We start from the raw sequence: 14,936 nt of genomic DNA on the forward strand, positions 1-14,936 counted from the left end.
CAATCTTAGTAAGAAAAGCATTTTTTTGCAGTGAATCGAGTATAATAAAATATAAAAATAAGAGCATGTTCACAGATTTCTCAAAATGCTTTTATGATCATATGACTTTCTCAAATCCATTATATCAAATCCATTCATATTGTTTTTTTTTTTGTTTTTGTTTTTTTTTGTCCTGAATTGCAGTACAAATATATAAACATTCTTAAATTAAAAAGGAGAAGCAAAATGATACACTGCAAAAAAAAAAGCTTTTCTTACTTAGATTGTTTTTGTCTTGTTTCCAGCCAAAATATCTAAAAAAATCTTAATTAAATAAGGATTTTCTAGATGAGTAAAAATTATTTTCTTGTTTAACAAAAAAAAAAAAAAAAAAAAGTCAAAATGAAGTGAGTTTTTGCTTAGAACAAGCAAAAAAAATCTGCCAATGGGGTCAGAAAAACAATCTTATTTCAAACTAAGATTACAAACTAAGAAAACAAGATTATTTTTCTAACAACCTTGGCAAATTGTTTTGCTTGTCTTAATTTTGGAGACAATTTTTTACTCGTCTATAAAATCCTTAATTTAAGAATTGTTTGATATTTTGCCTGGAAACAAAATAAAAATCATCACAAAAAGCAACTTTTTTTTGCACTGTTTAATAAGAAAAAAAAATTCTTACTCCACTGGCAGGTATTTTACTTTAAGCATCAACTTGGTTCATTTTGAGACACTTTTCAATATGTATGAAATAAATAGTCTCTGAATGGGTGCCGTCAAGTGAGTCCAAACAGCTGATAAAAACATCACAATAATCCACTCTACTCCAGTCAATCAATTAACTTCTTGAGATGACAAAAGCTGAAACACATCCATCATTAAGACATTTTTTAACTAAAATACAAGTCCATAATCTCTAATAATGCTTCCTCCAGTGAAAAAGTCCATCTCCTGTTGTCTCTCTCGTCAAAATCCAGCCACATTTTTGTTTAGAGCCATTTTGGACTGTTTTGGCTTGTATTTAAACTAAAGGAATAGTTTATCCAAAAATAAAAAAATAGCTGTAAATGTGCCCACCCTCAGGCCATTCAAGATTAGGATGTGTTTGTTTGTTCATCAGATTTGTAGAAATGTGTCATTCCATCACTGTCTCAACAATGGATGTGAATGGGTGCCGTCAGAATGAGAGTCCAAACAGCTGATAAAAACAACACAATAATCCACAATAACCACTCCAGTCCATCAGTTAACATCTGGAGAAGACAATAGCTGAAACAAATCCATCATTAAGACATTTTTTCAACTAAAATACAAGTCCATGATCTATAATAACGCTTCCTCCGGTTAAAAAGTGGTCTGGTCTGAATCAGGAGAGAAATCATTTACAAGCCAAAACAGCTCTAAACAAATATGTGGCTGGATTTTGATGTGAGAGACAACAGGAGATGGACTTTTTCACTGGAGGAAGCATTATGCATGGATTATGGACTCGTATTTTAGATAAAAACGTCTTAGTGATGGATTTGTTTCATTTTTGTCTTCTCAAGTTGTTAACTGATGGACTGGAGTGCTGTGGATTACTTGTGTTTTTTAAGGTCATTCTGACGGCACCCATTCACTGCAGAGGATCCATTGGTTAGCAAGTAGTGAAATCTGATGAACAAACAAACTCATCTTAATCTTGGATGACCTGAGGGGGAGTCAGTTTTCAGCAGATTTTCATTTGCAGATTAACCGTTTCTCTCGATTAGATATTTGTACAGGAAAACAAGACAAAAATACTAAGTAAGAGTGTCATTTTTGCAGTGTACAGAGATCATCCGTATCAGTACATGAAGTCGTCGCTTAATAATTGCAACTCAAACATTGCTCAGAAAACAAATCTCATCCGAAGGAAGAGATGTGTAGGAGGAAAAAACCAAGTCTGAAAAAGAAAGATGAAAGGGCAACGATATAAATAATGCACTGAGGTAAGAGATGATCTCAGTGAAAAGAAGAGCGAGAAATACTCACAACCCAAATGATGTAACGACGAATGAATAAAAGGGAGGAAGGAAGATAAGAAAAGAAGGATGAAAGGAAAAAAAAGGTGTGAGGATAATGGCAAGGTAAGGGATTCGGGGTGAGAAGTGGAACGATGGAGATGGAGGAGAATGCTGGCTGCGGATTGGCTGAGCTCCGGCGGTGGAGGAGATCAAAGCGGCTCAAACCCCCAGAGCTCACGTCACGTTCTCATCCGCACAGAGACCCGCGGAGAAACCGCAGAGATGAGGAGGTGTGAATGGAACCGGAGGAGTGCAGATTGTAGATTATATAATGTTGTAGAGGTATTGTGTTGTGTGTGGCTGAACGGAGAGATGCTGAAGACATGGAAACCTAATTAGAGCTTTCCAGAACAGAATGGAAAGGAAGAATGGAGACTGAGGTGTGACGCAACACAATAAAACCTGAGCTTAAAGCGATAGTTTGTGTAAAAATGAAAACGCTGGCTTTGTTTTCTCTCCCTAATATCACTAGACAAACCCTGTCAGCTGTGGAACTCAAAACAAGATGTTCAGTGGAATGTCCAAGCTGCTCTTTTTCATACTATTTACATGATATTTTCTTTTGGAAGAAAGCAAGTCACCCTCATAAAAAAGAAATCAAGTGTGCTATTAGACTAATTCTTTTAAACTAAAACAGTAAACAGTCTACTTCTCAGAAATATACATTTAGACCTGTTTTTTTCAAAGTTGCTGGCTGCTAGGATCCTACACTGCAAAAAAAAGCTTTCCTTGCTTAGATTGTTGTTTTGTTTCCAGCCAAAATATCTTAAGATTCTTAAATCAAGAAGGATTTTCTAGACGAGTAAAGATTCTTGTCTTCTTTTCAGAAAAAAAACAAGTCAAAATTACGTGTGTTTTTACTTGAAACAAGTTTTTTTTCTCACCCCATTGGCAGATTATTTTGCTTGTTTTAAGCAAAAAAAATCTGCCAATGGGGTCAGAAAAACAATCTTATTTCAAACTAAGATTACAAACTAAGAAAACAAGATTATACTTCTCAGAAATATACTTAAAATGACATTTAAGTATACTTAAATATATATGCTTGATTTATACGTTAAGTTGTTATCCGCTAGGGGCGCTATTACACATCTTCTGAACAGAATTTACAAAACACAAGTGAAGAAGAAACCGAAACAACAGATGCTTCCACATGAGATCTCATGGGATCCTACAATGCAAAAACAGTTTGTCTTAATTAGATTTTTTGCCCAAATATCTACATATTCTTAATTCAAGGATTTTCTAGACGAGTGAAACAAGTGAGTTTAGAATAATCTGCCAATGGGATAAGCAAATTACTCTTGTTTTCTGTTTGAAATATTTTTTTTCTTAGCCCATTGGCAGATTATTTTGTTTATTCTAAGCAAAAACTTAATTATTACTTGTTTTTTTTTTTCTGAAAACAAGAAAATAATTTTTACGAGAGAACGAAACCATTAAAAAGAGTGTGTTCACAGATTTCTCAAAATGCATTTCTGATGACTTTCTCAAATCCATTAGTTATAAAGTGTTTTCCTCAGTTTTTTTTCGTCATACATTGCAATGCAAATATCTAAACATTCTTAAATTAAAAAATGAGAAGCAAAATCATTCACTGCAAAAAAATGCTTTTTTTTTTCTTAGATATTTTTGTCTTGTTTCCAGCCAAAATATCTAAAAATTCCTAAATCAAGAAGAATTGTCTAGACGAGTAAAAATTATTTTCTTGTTTAAAAAACAAAACAAAAAACAAGTCAAAATTAAGTGAGTTTTTGACTTATACTTAGAAAAAGTTAGTTGTTATCCGCTAGGGGCGCTATTGCACATCTTCTGAATAGAATTTCCAAAACACAAGTGAAGAAGAAACCGAAACAACAGATGCTTCCACATGTAATCTAACACAATCGTCAGACAGAAAACAGCATCAAAACCATAGATATGGAAAACTGTGGAACGTTATGGAATAAAATGTCCACCCATGAAGAGGAAATAATGACTGTCAAGCTTTGGGCTGTTGATCAACTCCATCTACGTTTGGATTATCATCAATAGCCTTTTTTAGCTTTTTGATCAAAATGTTGTTTATTTATTGTTTATTTACTAAACTTACCCACATTCAAGTGTTTATAAAAAAGAATGCATGAAGCTAGAATCAAATGTTTTTGTTCACAAACAGATCCCCTGTTCTTTCTTTTAATGTTTTGTTCAGATATTCATATCACAAAATATATACACATTAATACCTAAATAGGGACATAGTAGTATGATCTAAAGTTCACTTAAAGAAAACTTATGAGTATACTTGCAGTATAAAACTACTAAACTAGTAGTTTACTGAGACTATACTTCAAAGTGCTCTAAAAATGTGTAAAAAGTATTTAATTAGTAAACTATCAGTATATCTATAAGTTCACTTTTAGTATACTTGCAGTACAAACTGAAAACATAGATGTAAACCAGTTGTCTACTCAAACTTTACTACTGTTATACATAAAAGTATACTTTTATATACTAGAAAGTGGGCCAATTTAGTCCCAATGAGTATTGAAATAGTACACTTAAAGCGAGACACTGCAGGTGAATAGAGTAAAAAAAAAAATTAATTAATAGTTATGACCTTACTTACCCAGTTATTTGATTACATTGATAATTGCAAACATTTTTTGTATTTTAAGTTTTCTAAAATGTTAGGTTTAAATATGCAAATGAGGCACTGTTTAATGAATATGTGCTAATTTGCATACATATCTAAACACTGGATGAAATCAGTTTCAGAATTGTTTAATTGTTTTTTTGGCATATTAGGGTCATTTTGTCACTCCATAATTCAGAAAACACTTAGAACAGACAGGAAACACTATATATTTTTTTTCCATTTTTTGAGGAATGAAATGTTGTATAAAATCAAGCTAATTCTGAACAAATCCCTCTGTAAAAACCTTCAGGAGATAGAAAGGTAAGTGCTGTTGAAGTGGAGATTTATGGCTCAGTGTAGGAGAAAACTGACTCTTGGCCTATAAAAATATGGATTGTAATTGAAATCTATTGACAAATAGATAAAATGCTATAAAAGAAAGACTTAACAGTGTCTTTTGGGTGTTTTCTTTCCACTAGTCTGAAAAACACTTAATGAAACACCAAAAAGAACACAGTATACTTCTTTTTGGTAAGGGCATACCGGTTGGGAATATCATGAGGGTGATTTAAATGATGACAAAACCTTCATTTTTGTATGAATTACGGCTTTATCCGGCACTGAACAAAGTCGGGCTGTGTTGCTTGGCTGGAATCATTACTATTACGTTTGTATTTCCCATATTGCGTAACAAGACTCTAACTGGCCCAATAAGGGCAGCTCAGTCTGACTCAGCTCGATTCTAATGCACTGGAAGGTCCTCATGAGAACAGAGCATCTTTAATTCTATCGGAAAGCTGCTGTAATTGCTTGTTTTCCAGTCTCACTGCGAGCAGAACCTCAGATTCGTCCACCTGCGGTTTTAAAAAATAAGATGCACCTGTGGCTCCGAACACACACACGTTTTCACACACTCGAACTCAATTCTAAACGTATTATCTCGGAACAAGGCTGTCTTGTCATATACACACAAGCACACATGATAACACACCCAAAATCAATTTCAACGTGATTACTTTATTTTTCTGTGGAGAACCCTTTCTATTTCATCTGATGCACTTATGATGAGACGTCCACTCACACAAAGTCATTCTGAGAAGACTCCTTGAGCTCTGTGGAATATATCAAAAATAACCATCAAACTGAAAATAACACAAACTGCCTCTCAAAAACAACGCAAGTCTCTCTCAGTTGTGCTCTCAGACAGGTTTGAGCTACAGCAGAGACCAGCCCTGTCATGACTATTTCATGATTATATGATGAAAATATGATTAATGATGACAACAATAATTTTACTGATTAAATTATATACTACTAATTATATCATATGTATGATTCTATATTAATCATATAGATTTGCACTTTAAAAGCACCATGAAAGTGGTTCAGCCAGTGATCATTTTGGCACAGGTTGGATATTAATAACGTCATGCACCATTGATTTTTTTATGTTAAAACTTCACCGTATTTGATACTTTGACAGTGTTTTGTTTGATTTATTTTATTTTCTGTAAAGTTAGTTTGAAACCCATTTCTTGCTTGGAATAAAAAGTAAAAAAGGTACTTTTTATCTCACAATTCCGACTGTTTTTCTTAGAATTGTGAAAAAAAGGCAGAATTGTGAGATAAAAAGCACCTTTTTTTACTAGTAAATATAAATGAGTCAAGGATGAAAAAGGGTTTAAGCATAAAAAACAGTACGTGTAATACTGCTTTAAATTGTTTTTTTTTTTAATAAATGTAAAATGCTATAAATGCAATCTTGTCAGACATATTTACAACAAAAATCAAGTTATGACATATTAAAAAATGAATTACTTTCACCCCAAATACTAATTAGTTGTAATATTACATTTTTATAATTTGCCACTATCCTAGGTTTTTCCCATTTGTCAGTAATTGTTTTACTCATTTAAAACACAATAAAATGTAATATGCTCCCTTATTCTTTTATATATTTAAATATGTACAAGTCAGAATAAGCATGGTGTTTGAATTTTTACATAAATATTGTTACACTAAATAACAATGTAGCATTATTTCAACCAAATGTTGACTTTTTTATTCTTGAAAAACATGAAACCTTAAAAGTAGACCCTTTACTTACATTTAATGTGCTTTTTATGCACTTTTGCACATTTCTTTTGATGTGGACATCTTAACGTCTTTGACTCATAATTCTGACTTATGTTTTTTAATTTCAACCATGGAATAAAAAATAAGGTAATTTTGAATTTTTATTCTGAGTTTATATCTGTCTTCTGAGTTTAGATTTTGCAATCTAGAATCAAAAGATACAAAATCTCAGAACTGCAAGATGTTAATGTGCAATTAACTACAAATAAACTCATAATTATGAAAATAAAATCAAAATTGTGATTGCTAATCTAGTTGTCAGTTACATTGGCTCCTCATCCCATCCTGACTGACTGGCAGGATCTTCCTGTCAGCCGCTCTGACTCCAGTCCAACCCCTCCCCAAAATTCCCAGCTGCTGCGTTCATCCCATATACAGAAGCGTTCTTGCCCAGACCGCTTCCCATGATTCCCAGTCATCTCCAGTCCAGTCTTAGACTTCCTAGGCTCACACATGCTCAGTTAACACCAGAGAAGTCTTGTAGGACTCGCATGGAGACACTCGTCCTTACCAGTTTTAGTTTGGACAGATTTGGCTCTAAAGCGTCTAGTCCTGGACTGATGAATGAGTGTTGTGTTCACATTTGTAGCTTCAAACCTTCTGTCTTCCTGATCCGGATTTAATCAGACTTCTGTGGGACTCTGATCATCTCCAGCCTCTCACTTTGTGCTGTAAATCTGGGCTTTCATCAGATTATGATATGCATTTCCTCTGACAAACTGTTTGTAAGCATCATTTTGGAATGTGCTCAAAGATTAATGCGCACACTTGTTTGAGCTACAGATTGAATTTACTTCAAATTTTTGGAAAAGTATTTTCTTTCATGCATTCACATACTAATGACTCCTTTCTTAATGGTTCTGAGCAGTTGCTGGGGTGCTTTGTGGGGTTGCCAAGTTGTAAGGCATATCTGTGCATTTGCTATAGAGTTCTGAATGGTTGCTATGCAGTTGCTAAAGTGTTTTGTGTGGTTGCCAGGTGGTAAGACGTAACTATTCATTTGCTATAGAGTTATGAACAGTTGCTATGCAGTTGCTAAGGTGTTTTGTGTGGTTGCCAGGTGGTAAGACATAACTATTCACTTGCTATAGAGTTATGAACAGTTGCTATGCAGTTGCCAAGGTGTTTTGTGTGGTTGCCAGGTGGTAAGACATAACTATCCATTTGCTATAGAGTTTTGAACGGTTGCTATGCAGTTGCTAAGGTGTTTTCTGTGGTTGCCAGGTGGTAAGACATGACTATCCATTTGCTATAGAATTTTGAACGGTTGCTATGCGGTTGCTAAGGTGTTTTGTGTGGTTGCCAGGTGGTAAGACATAACTATCCATTTGCTATAGAGTTTTGAACTGTTGCTATGCAGTTGCTAAGGTGTTTTGTGTGGTTGCCAGGTGGTAAAACATAGCTATGCATTTGCTATAGAGTTCTGAATGGTTACTATTCAGTTGCTAAGGTGTTGTGTGGGGTTGCCAAGGTGTAAGACATATCTATGCATTTGCTATAGCGTTCTTAAGGGTTGCTATGCAGTTGTTGGGTGTTTTGTGGGGTTGCCAAGGTGTAAGACATAACTATGCATTGGTTATGGAGTTTTGAATGGTTTGTTTGCAGTTGCTAAGGTGTTTTGTGGGGTTGCCAAGGTGTAAGACATAACTATGCATTGGTTATAGAGTTTTGAATGGTTGCTTTGCAGTTGCTAAGGTGTTTTCTGTGGTTGCCAGGTGGTAAGACATGACTATCCATTTGCTATAGAATTTTGAACGGTTGCTATGCAGTTGCTAAGGTGTTTTCTGTGGTTGCCAGGTGGTAAGACATGACTATCCATTTGCTATAGAATTTTGAACGGTTGCTATGCGGTTGCTAAAGTGTTTTGTGTGGTTGCCAGGTGGTAAGACATAACTATCCATTTGCTATAGAGTTATGAACAGTTGCTATGCAGTTGCTAAGGTGTTTTGTGTGGTTGCCAGGTGGTAAGACATAACTATCCATTTGCTATAGAGTTTTGAATGGTTTCTATGCAGTTGCTAAGGTGTTTTGTGTGGTTGCCAGGTGGTAAGACATAACTATCCATTTGCTATAGAGTTTTGAACAGTTGCTATGCAGTTGCTAAGGTGTTTTGTGTGGTTGCCAGGTGGTAAGACATAACTAATCATTTGCTATAGAGTTATGAACAGTTGCTATGCAGTTGCTAAGGTGTTTTGTGTGGTTGCCAGGTGGTAAGACATAACTATTCATTTGCTATAGAGTTTTGAATGGTTTCTATGCAGTTGCTAAGGTGTTTTGTGTGGTTGCCAGGTGGTAAGACATAACTATCCATTTGCTATAGAGTTTTGAACAGTTGCTATGCAGTTGCTAAGGTGTTTTCTGTGGTTGCCAGGTGGTAAGACATGACTATCCATTTGCTATAGAATTTTGAACGGTTGCTATGCAGTTGCTAAAGTGTTTTGTGTGGTTGCCAGGTGGTAAGACATAACTATCCATTTGCTATAGAGTTTTGAACTGTTGCTATGCAGTTGCTAAGGTGTTTTGTGTGGTTGCCAGGTGGTAAAACATAGCTATGCATTTGCTATAGAATTCTGAATGGTTACTATTCAGTTGCTAAGGTGTTTTGTGGGGTTGCCAAGGTGTAAGACATATCTATGCATTTGCTATAGCGTTCTTAAGGGTTGCTATGCAGTTGCTAGGATGTTTTATGTGGTTGCAAGGTGGTAAGACATAACTATGCATTGGTTATAGAGTTTTGAATGGTTGCTTTGCAGTTGCTAAGGTGTTTTGTGGGGTTGCCAAGGTGTAAGACATAACTATGCATTGGTTATAGAGTTTTGAATGGTTTGTTTGCAGTTGCTAAGGTGTTTTGTGGGGTTGCCAAGGTGTAAGACATAACTATGCATTGGTTATAGAGTTTTGAATGGTTTGTTTGCAGTTGCTAAGGTGTTTTGTGGGGTTGCCAAGGTGTAAGACATAACTATGCATTGGTTATAGAGTTTTGAATGGTTGCTTTGCAGTTGCTAAGGTGTTTGTGGGGTTGCCAAGGTGTAAGACATAACTATGCATTGGTTATAGAGTTTTGAATGGTTTGTTTGCAGTTGCTAAGGTGTTTTGTGGGGTTGCCAATGTGTAAGACATAACTATGCATTGGTTATAGAGTTTTGAATGGTTGCTTTGCAGTTGCTAAGGTGTTTTGTGGGGTTGCCAAGGTGTAAGACATAACTATGCATTGGTTATAGAGTTTTGAATGGTTTGTTTGCAGTTGCTAAGGTGTTTTGTGGGGTTGCCAATGTGTAAGACATAACTATGCATTGGTTATAGAGTTTTGAATGGTTTGTTTGCAGTTGCTAAGGTGTTTTGTGGGGTTGCCAATGTGTAAGACATAACTATGCATTGGTTATAGAGTTTTGAATGGTTTGTTTGCAGTTGCTAAGGTGTTTTGTGGGGTTGCCAATGTGTAAGACATAACTATGCATTGGTTATAGAGTTTTGAATGGTTGCTTTGCAGTTGCTAAGGTGTTTTGTGGGGTTGCCAAGGTGTAAGACATAACTATGCATTGGTTATAGAGTTTTGAATGGTTGCTTTGCAGTTGCTAAGTTGTTTCTAAGGCATATCACTTGAATTGTATTTCTTGCATACACACACTAATGGCTCCTTTTTTAATGGTTCTGAGTGGTTGTTGGGGTGCTTTGTGGGGTTGCCAAGTAATAAGGCATATCTGTGCATTTGTAATAGAGTTCTAAACGGTTGCTATGCAGTTGCTAAGGTGTTTTGTGTGGTTGCCACGTGGTAAGACATATCTATGCATTTGCTATAAAGTTCTGAACAGTTGTTAAGGTGGTTTGTGTGGTTGCTAGGTGGTAAGACATCTATGCTTTTGCTATAAAGTTCTGAATGGTTGCTATGCAGTTGCTAGGGTGTTTTGTGTGGCTGCCAGGTGTTAAGGAATATCTTTGCATTTGCTATAGAGTTCTGAACGGTTGTAATATATGCATTTACTTCAGTGTTCTGAGTGGTTGTTATACAGTTGCTAGGATGTTTGTTTTTTTGTGGTTGCCAGGTGCTTTATTCTAAACAGTTGCTAGGGTGTTTTGTGTGGTTGCCAGGTGTTAAGGCATATCTGTGCATTTGCTGCAGAGTTCTGAATGGTTGCTATGCAGTTGCTAGGGTATTTTGTGGGGCTGCCAGTAGGGCTGTGCAATTAATCGCAATCGCAAAAAAATCGCGATTTAAGCACATGCGATTTCTAAACCGCACAAGGCTGCGATTTTATCTATCCCCCCAACGGCACCCCCGCCCCCCTTGAACGTCAAGTTCATTTTATTTTCGATATAGCTCCACATCACAATAGTAGTCATTTAAGGTTATCTTTCCTATAGAACAGGTCTATACATAGTTCTTTTATTAAACATGCTAAATTGCCTTATGTTATTTATCTTATTTACACTAAGGCATGTCATTTCTGTCTTTTCATGGTCGCGTGATTACAATGTCTCCTCCAAGAAAACACGGACTGGATCGCGGACTCCATTCATAAAAACCTAATTTACTATAGCGCGGAATGCCACGTAATTCGTCGATTTTTGGATTAATAAATCAAAAGTTGGTCTGTCACTTAATTCAAATCGCAATCTGGACTAGTGTCTGTGAAAACTGAAATGCAAAAAGACCGTTTTAATATGAATCCTGCATGTTCCGTTTGCTTCTGTATGTATGAATGGTGGAGACGCGTTTTATTTCTTTACTACATGCAGACTGAAGCACACGTGATGCTCCCGCTAATTTTTGCCATTTGCATCTCACATGAACAGATAAACTCAATCGCCAAATCGCTGCTGTGAGTTTCACTTTTACCGTTTCATTTGAGAAAACTAGCATCATATACACACAGAAACTTCACTACAACCTATCAAAATAAAAGTACGGTTTAACATGTAACAGAACAGTATTAGTCCTGTATTACTTTTGTACAGTATGATGTAGGTGTTTATATATTCCTATTTAAATAATTTACATAAAACAATATATATGATAAAAAATATATTACAACAAGATTAACCACTTAATTATAATTTAAACGTTTTAAACTGAATATAATTTTTCTTCCACGCATTGATTTTAACAGTAAATTTCTGTTTGACAAAAATTTAAAGGGTTTATTTTTCATTTGATTAAAAATAAATAAATGTTTAAGATTTTTCATTATCAGAAAAATTAAAACACATAAGAATTTCTAAAAAAAAAAAAAAAATTTTAGAACCCTCAAAATGTTAAAATAGAGAGTTATGGACTTATTTTTCCACTGAAATGAATGTATTCGTTATTGCACAAAGTAGGCTAAAGTACCGGGAAAAAGGTAAAATGGCTTATTTATTTTATGTTGTCTGTTTTAAAGACAATTTTACTACAGTTTTGTTTATTAAACTTAATACTATGTTATTTCATGGTGAAATGTTTTGTTATGCACTTCTTGTGCACTGAATACATTTAGAATGTATGTATGTAGCTTGTTTGAAAAAGCAAAAAAAAAAAAAAATCGCAAATAAAATCGCAATCGTACGGTGACGCATTGCTGCCGCACACTTATTTTTTTTCCCACTCAGCTATGTCGTTATAACGAGATCTTTTCTCGTAAAAACGACATCTTTTCTCGTAAAAACGACATAATTTTCTCGTTAAAACGACATCTTTTCTCGTAAAAACGACATAATTTTCTCGTTAAAACGACATCTTTTCTCGTTAAAACGACATCTTTTTCTCGTAATAACGACATAATATGTCATAAAAACTATCTGATGTTCCTGTTATAGATGATATGATTATGTTATGTGAGGGAGCTAAGCGTTTGTCCGCGCTGCCTTCGCCACAGTCCTGACCTAAAGGAGGATGCACGCTGCTGGAGTTATATAGAAATACACTGTTTTAATCATTTTAATGTAATGGTTTCAATTGTAGCAGCTGTTTATTAGGATTAATCTCCATACTAATTTGCCCTTAGACCCAGAGGATTTAAGATGATCAGATCAAAAGTGTTATTTCTGACTCTGAGCTTGGAATATTATTTGGATGAAAGTTTGATTTTACAAAAAATTTAAATAGTATCAGAAAATAAATTTAAAAAATGACACACGGTTTGATCGTGTTATGATTATGATGATTTCGTTCTGTTTAAAAAATGAAAATAAATAAATAAAGCCATTCAGATTTTTGTTCATGAAAAGAGTGCTTATGCTTTAATATTTGTGCGTGAGCAGCCCGGAAAAGCCACTTTTCGACTCAGCCTGTCTTTACGGTCTGTCCCATCATGCAGAATAATGTTCGTCTGATGTACCGCTCTGCAAATTAGTCACAATAACGTTTCTTTGCAAGTCTCATATATAAAGCGCACTGCACTTCTCGGGTCGGCGGTACCAGCGCGATCCCTTACATTGTGATTACAGAGCAAAGAAATATAAATGTCTGCTTTATTTTATGTACTTCCACAATAACAACAAAACGTTACAAATTCCCTTTGTAAAAATACAGGGTGCGCTCTCGCAATTTATGTCTCTCTATGCAGCTTGAAAGGTCTACTTCAATAAAAGAATCGAAAACAAAATTGTGTTTATTTAATTCGTATAAATCCAACAAGAGGTAGGTAGTAATGTACAGTCTTTCCCGTGTGAGTTCATTATCTGTAACCATTGTGCTTACACTCAGAGCCAGCGCAGCATATTTCCACAGTATAATCCAGATGAAAAACCGGATTCGTGGCTTGATTCAGCTAAAGATAAAATTTAATAATATATAATAAATAATGTATACTGTGTATATAATCATACTAAGTATCAAGACAGCCCAGGCATGTTAAATTAATATTCAAGCAATAAGCTCATGTGTTTTACCCATGAACAAAAATACGAAGAATCAAGCTTTTCGTTTTTCCGTTTCTCAAACAAAATGAAATAATAATAATAATAATAGGCTACTCAAATTGTAGCCTACTCAAATTGTTATTATGCTTATTATTATAATATTATTATTAATATTAATAACTCAAATAACTCAAATTGTTATTGTGCTTATTATTATTAGGCGTATTATTTTTTTATTATAAAATCTTATTTAAGATAATCAAAACTATTAATTCTGAATAATCACATTTTTGATTGATTTAACAGCAAATCGAAATACGAGCAGAAATAAATAAATAGAATTCATAATAAGAAAAATATAATAATAGGCCTAATAATAATTATAGTAATAATAATAATAGGTTATTATAATAATAGATTATTATATTAATCTATTATTAATATAATAATAGATTATTATTATTAATATTATAATAATTATTATTATTATTATTATTATTATTTCGTTTTGTTTGAGAAACAGAAAAACGAAATTAAGCTAGATTTGTTTGTATTTTTGTATTTGTATTTATTCTGCATGAGTTGAAAAATGGCTTTTCATTGCCGCCCACTTATAATTAAAGCATAGCTCTCTTTTTACCCACGGACAAAAATACTAAAAGGTAGTTATTTTTAAACTTAATTTTTTTTTTCATTCATTTTGTCCATTTTTGAAACAGAACGAAATTATTATTATCATAATACAATCAAACCGTTTGTCATTTCTATTTTATTTCTTTATAATCGTAGGCCCTATTTCAATTTTCTGTGAAATCAAACTTTCATCCAAATAATATTCCAAGCTCAGAGTTGATTATTCAGAAATAACAGTTTTGATCTGATCATCTTAAATCCTCTGGGTCTGAGGGCAGATTGGAGATTAATCCTAATAAACATGCCGCTACAACTGAAACCATTACATTAAAATTATTAAAACAGTTTATTTCTATATATAGCTGCTAGTGTATTCTAACTCCAGCAGCGTGCATCCTCCTTTATGTCAGGACTGTGGTAAAGGCAGCGCGGACAAACGCTTATAACATAACATCTCATAACATAATCAATGATTGTTATTATTAATCATATCAGATCGTATGACATAATATGTCGTTATTACGAGAAAAAGATGTCGTTTTAACGAGAAAATTATGTCGTTTTTACGAGAAAAGATCTCGTTATTACGAGAAAAGATGTCGTTTTAACGAGAAAATTATGTCGTTTTTACGAGAAAAGATGTCGTTTTTACGAGAAAAGATGTCGTTTTTATGAGAAAAGATGTCGTT

At 34.2% G+C, this 14,936-nt stretch overlaps 1 protein-coding gene across 1 annotated transcript in view; it reads left to right on the forward strand.

The window, feature by feature from the left end:
- Positions 1–2,116: 2,116 nt before the first annotated feature.
- LOC141298299 (E3 ubiquitin-protein ligase UBR4-like) overlaps positions 2,117–14,936 on the forward strand; it is a 20,931-nt gene continuing 8,111 nt past the window's right edge. The window contains exon 1 of the mRNA XM_073828804.1: positions 2,117–2,254. Coding sequence (XP_073684905.1) covers positions 2,117–2,254 — 138 coding nt within the window. The remainder of the gene's footprint in view (positions 2,255–14,936) is intronic.

The sequence above is a fragment of the Garra rufa genome, chromosome 22, assembly GCF_049309525.1.
Source record: "Garra rufa chromosome 22, GarRuf1.0, whole genome shotgun sequence".
NCBI classification, from domain to species: Eukaryota; Metazoa; Chordata; class Actinopteri; order Cypriniformes; family Cyprinidae; genus Garra; species Garra rufa.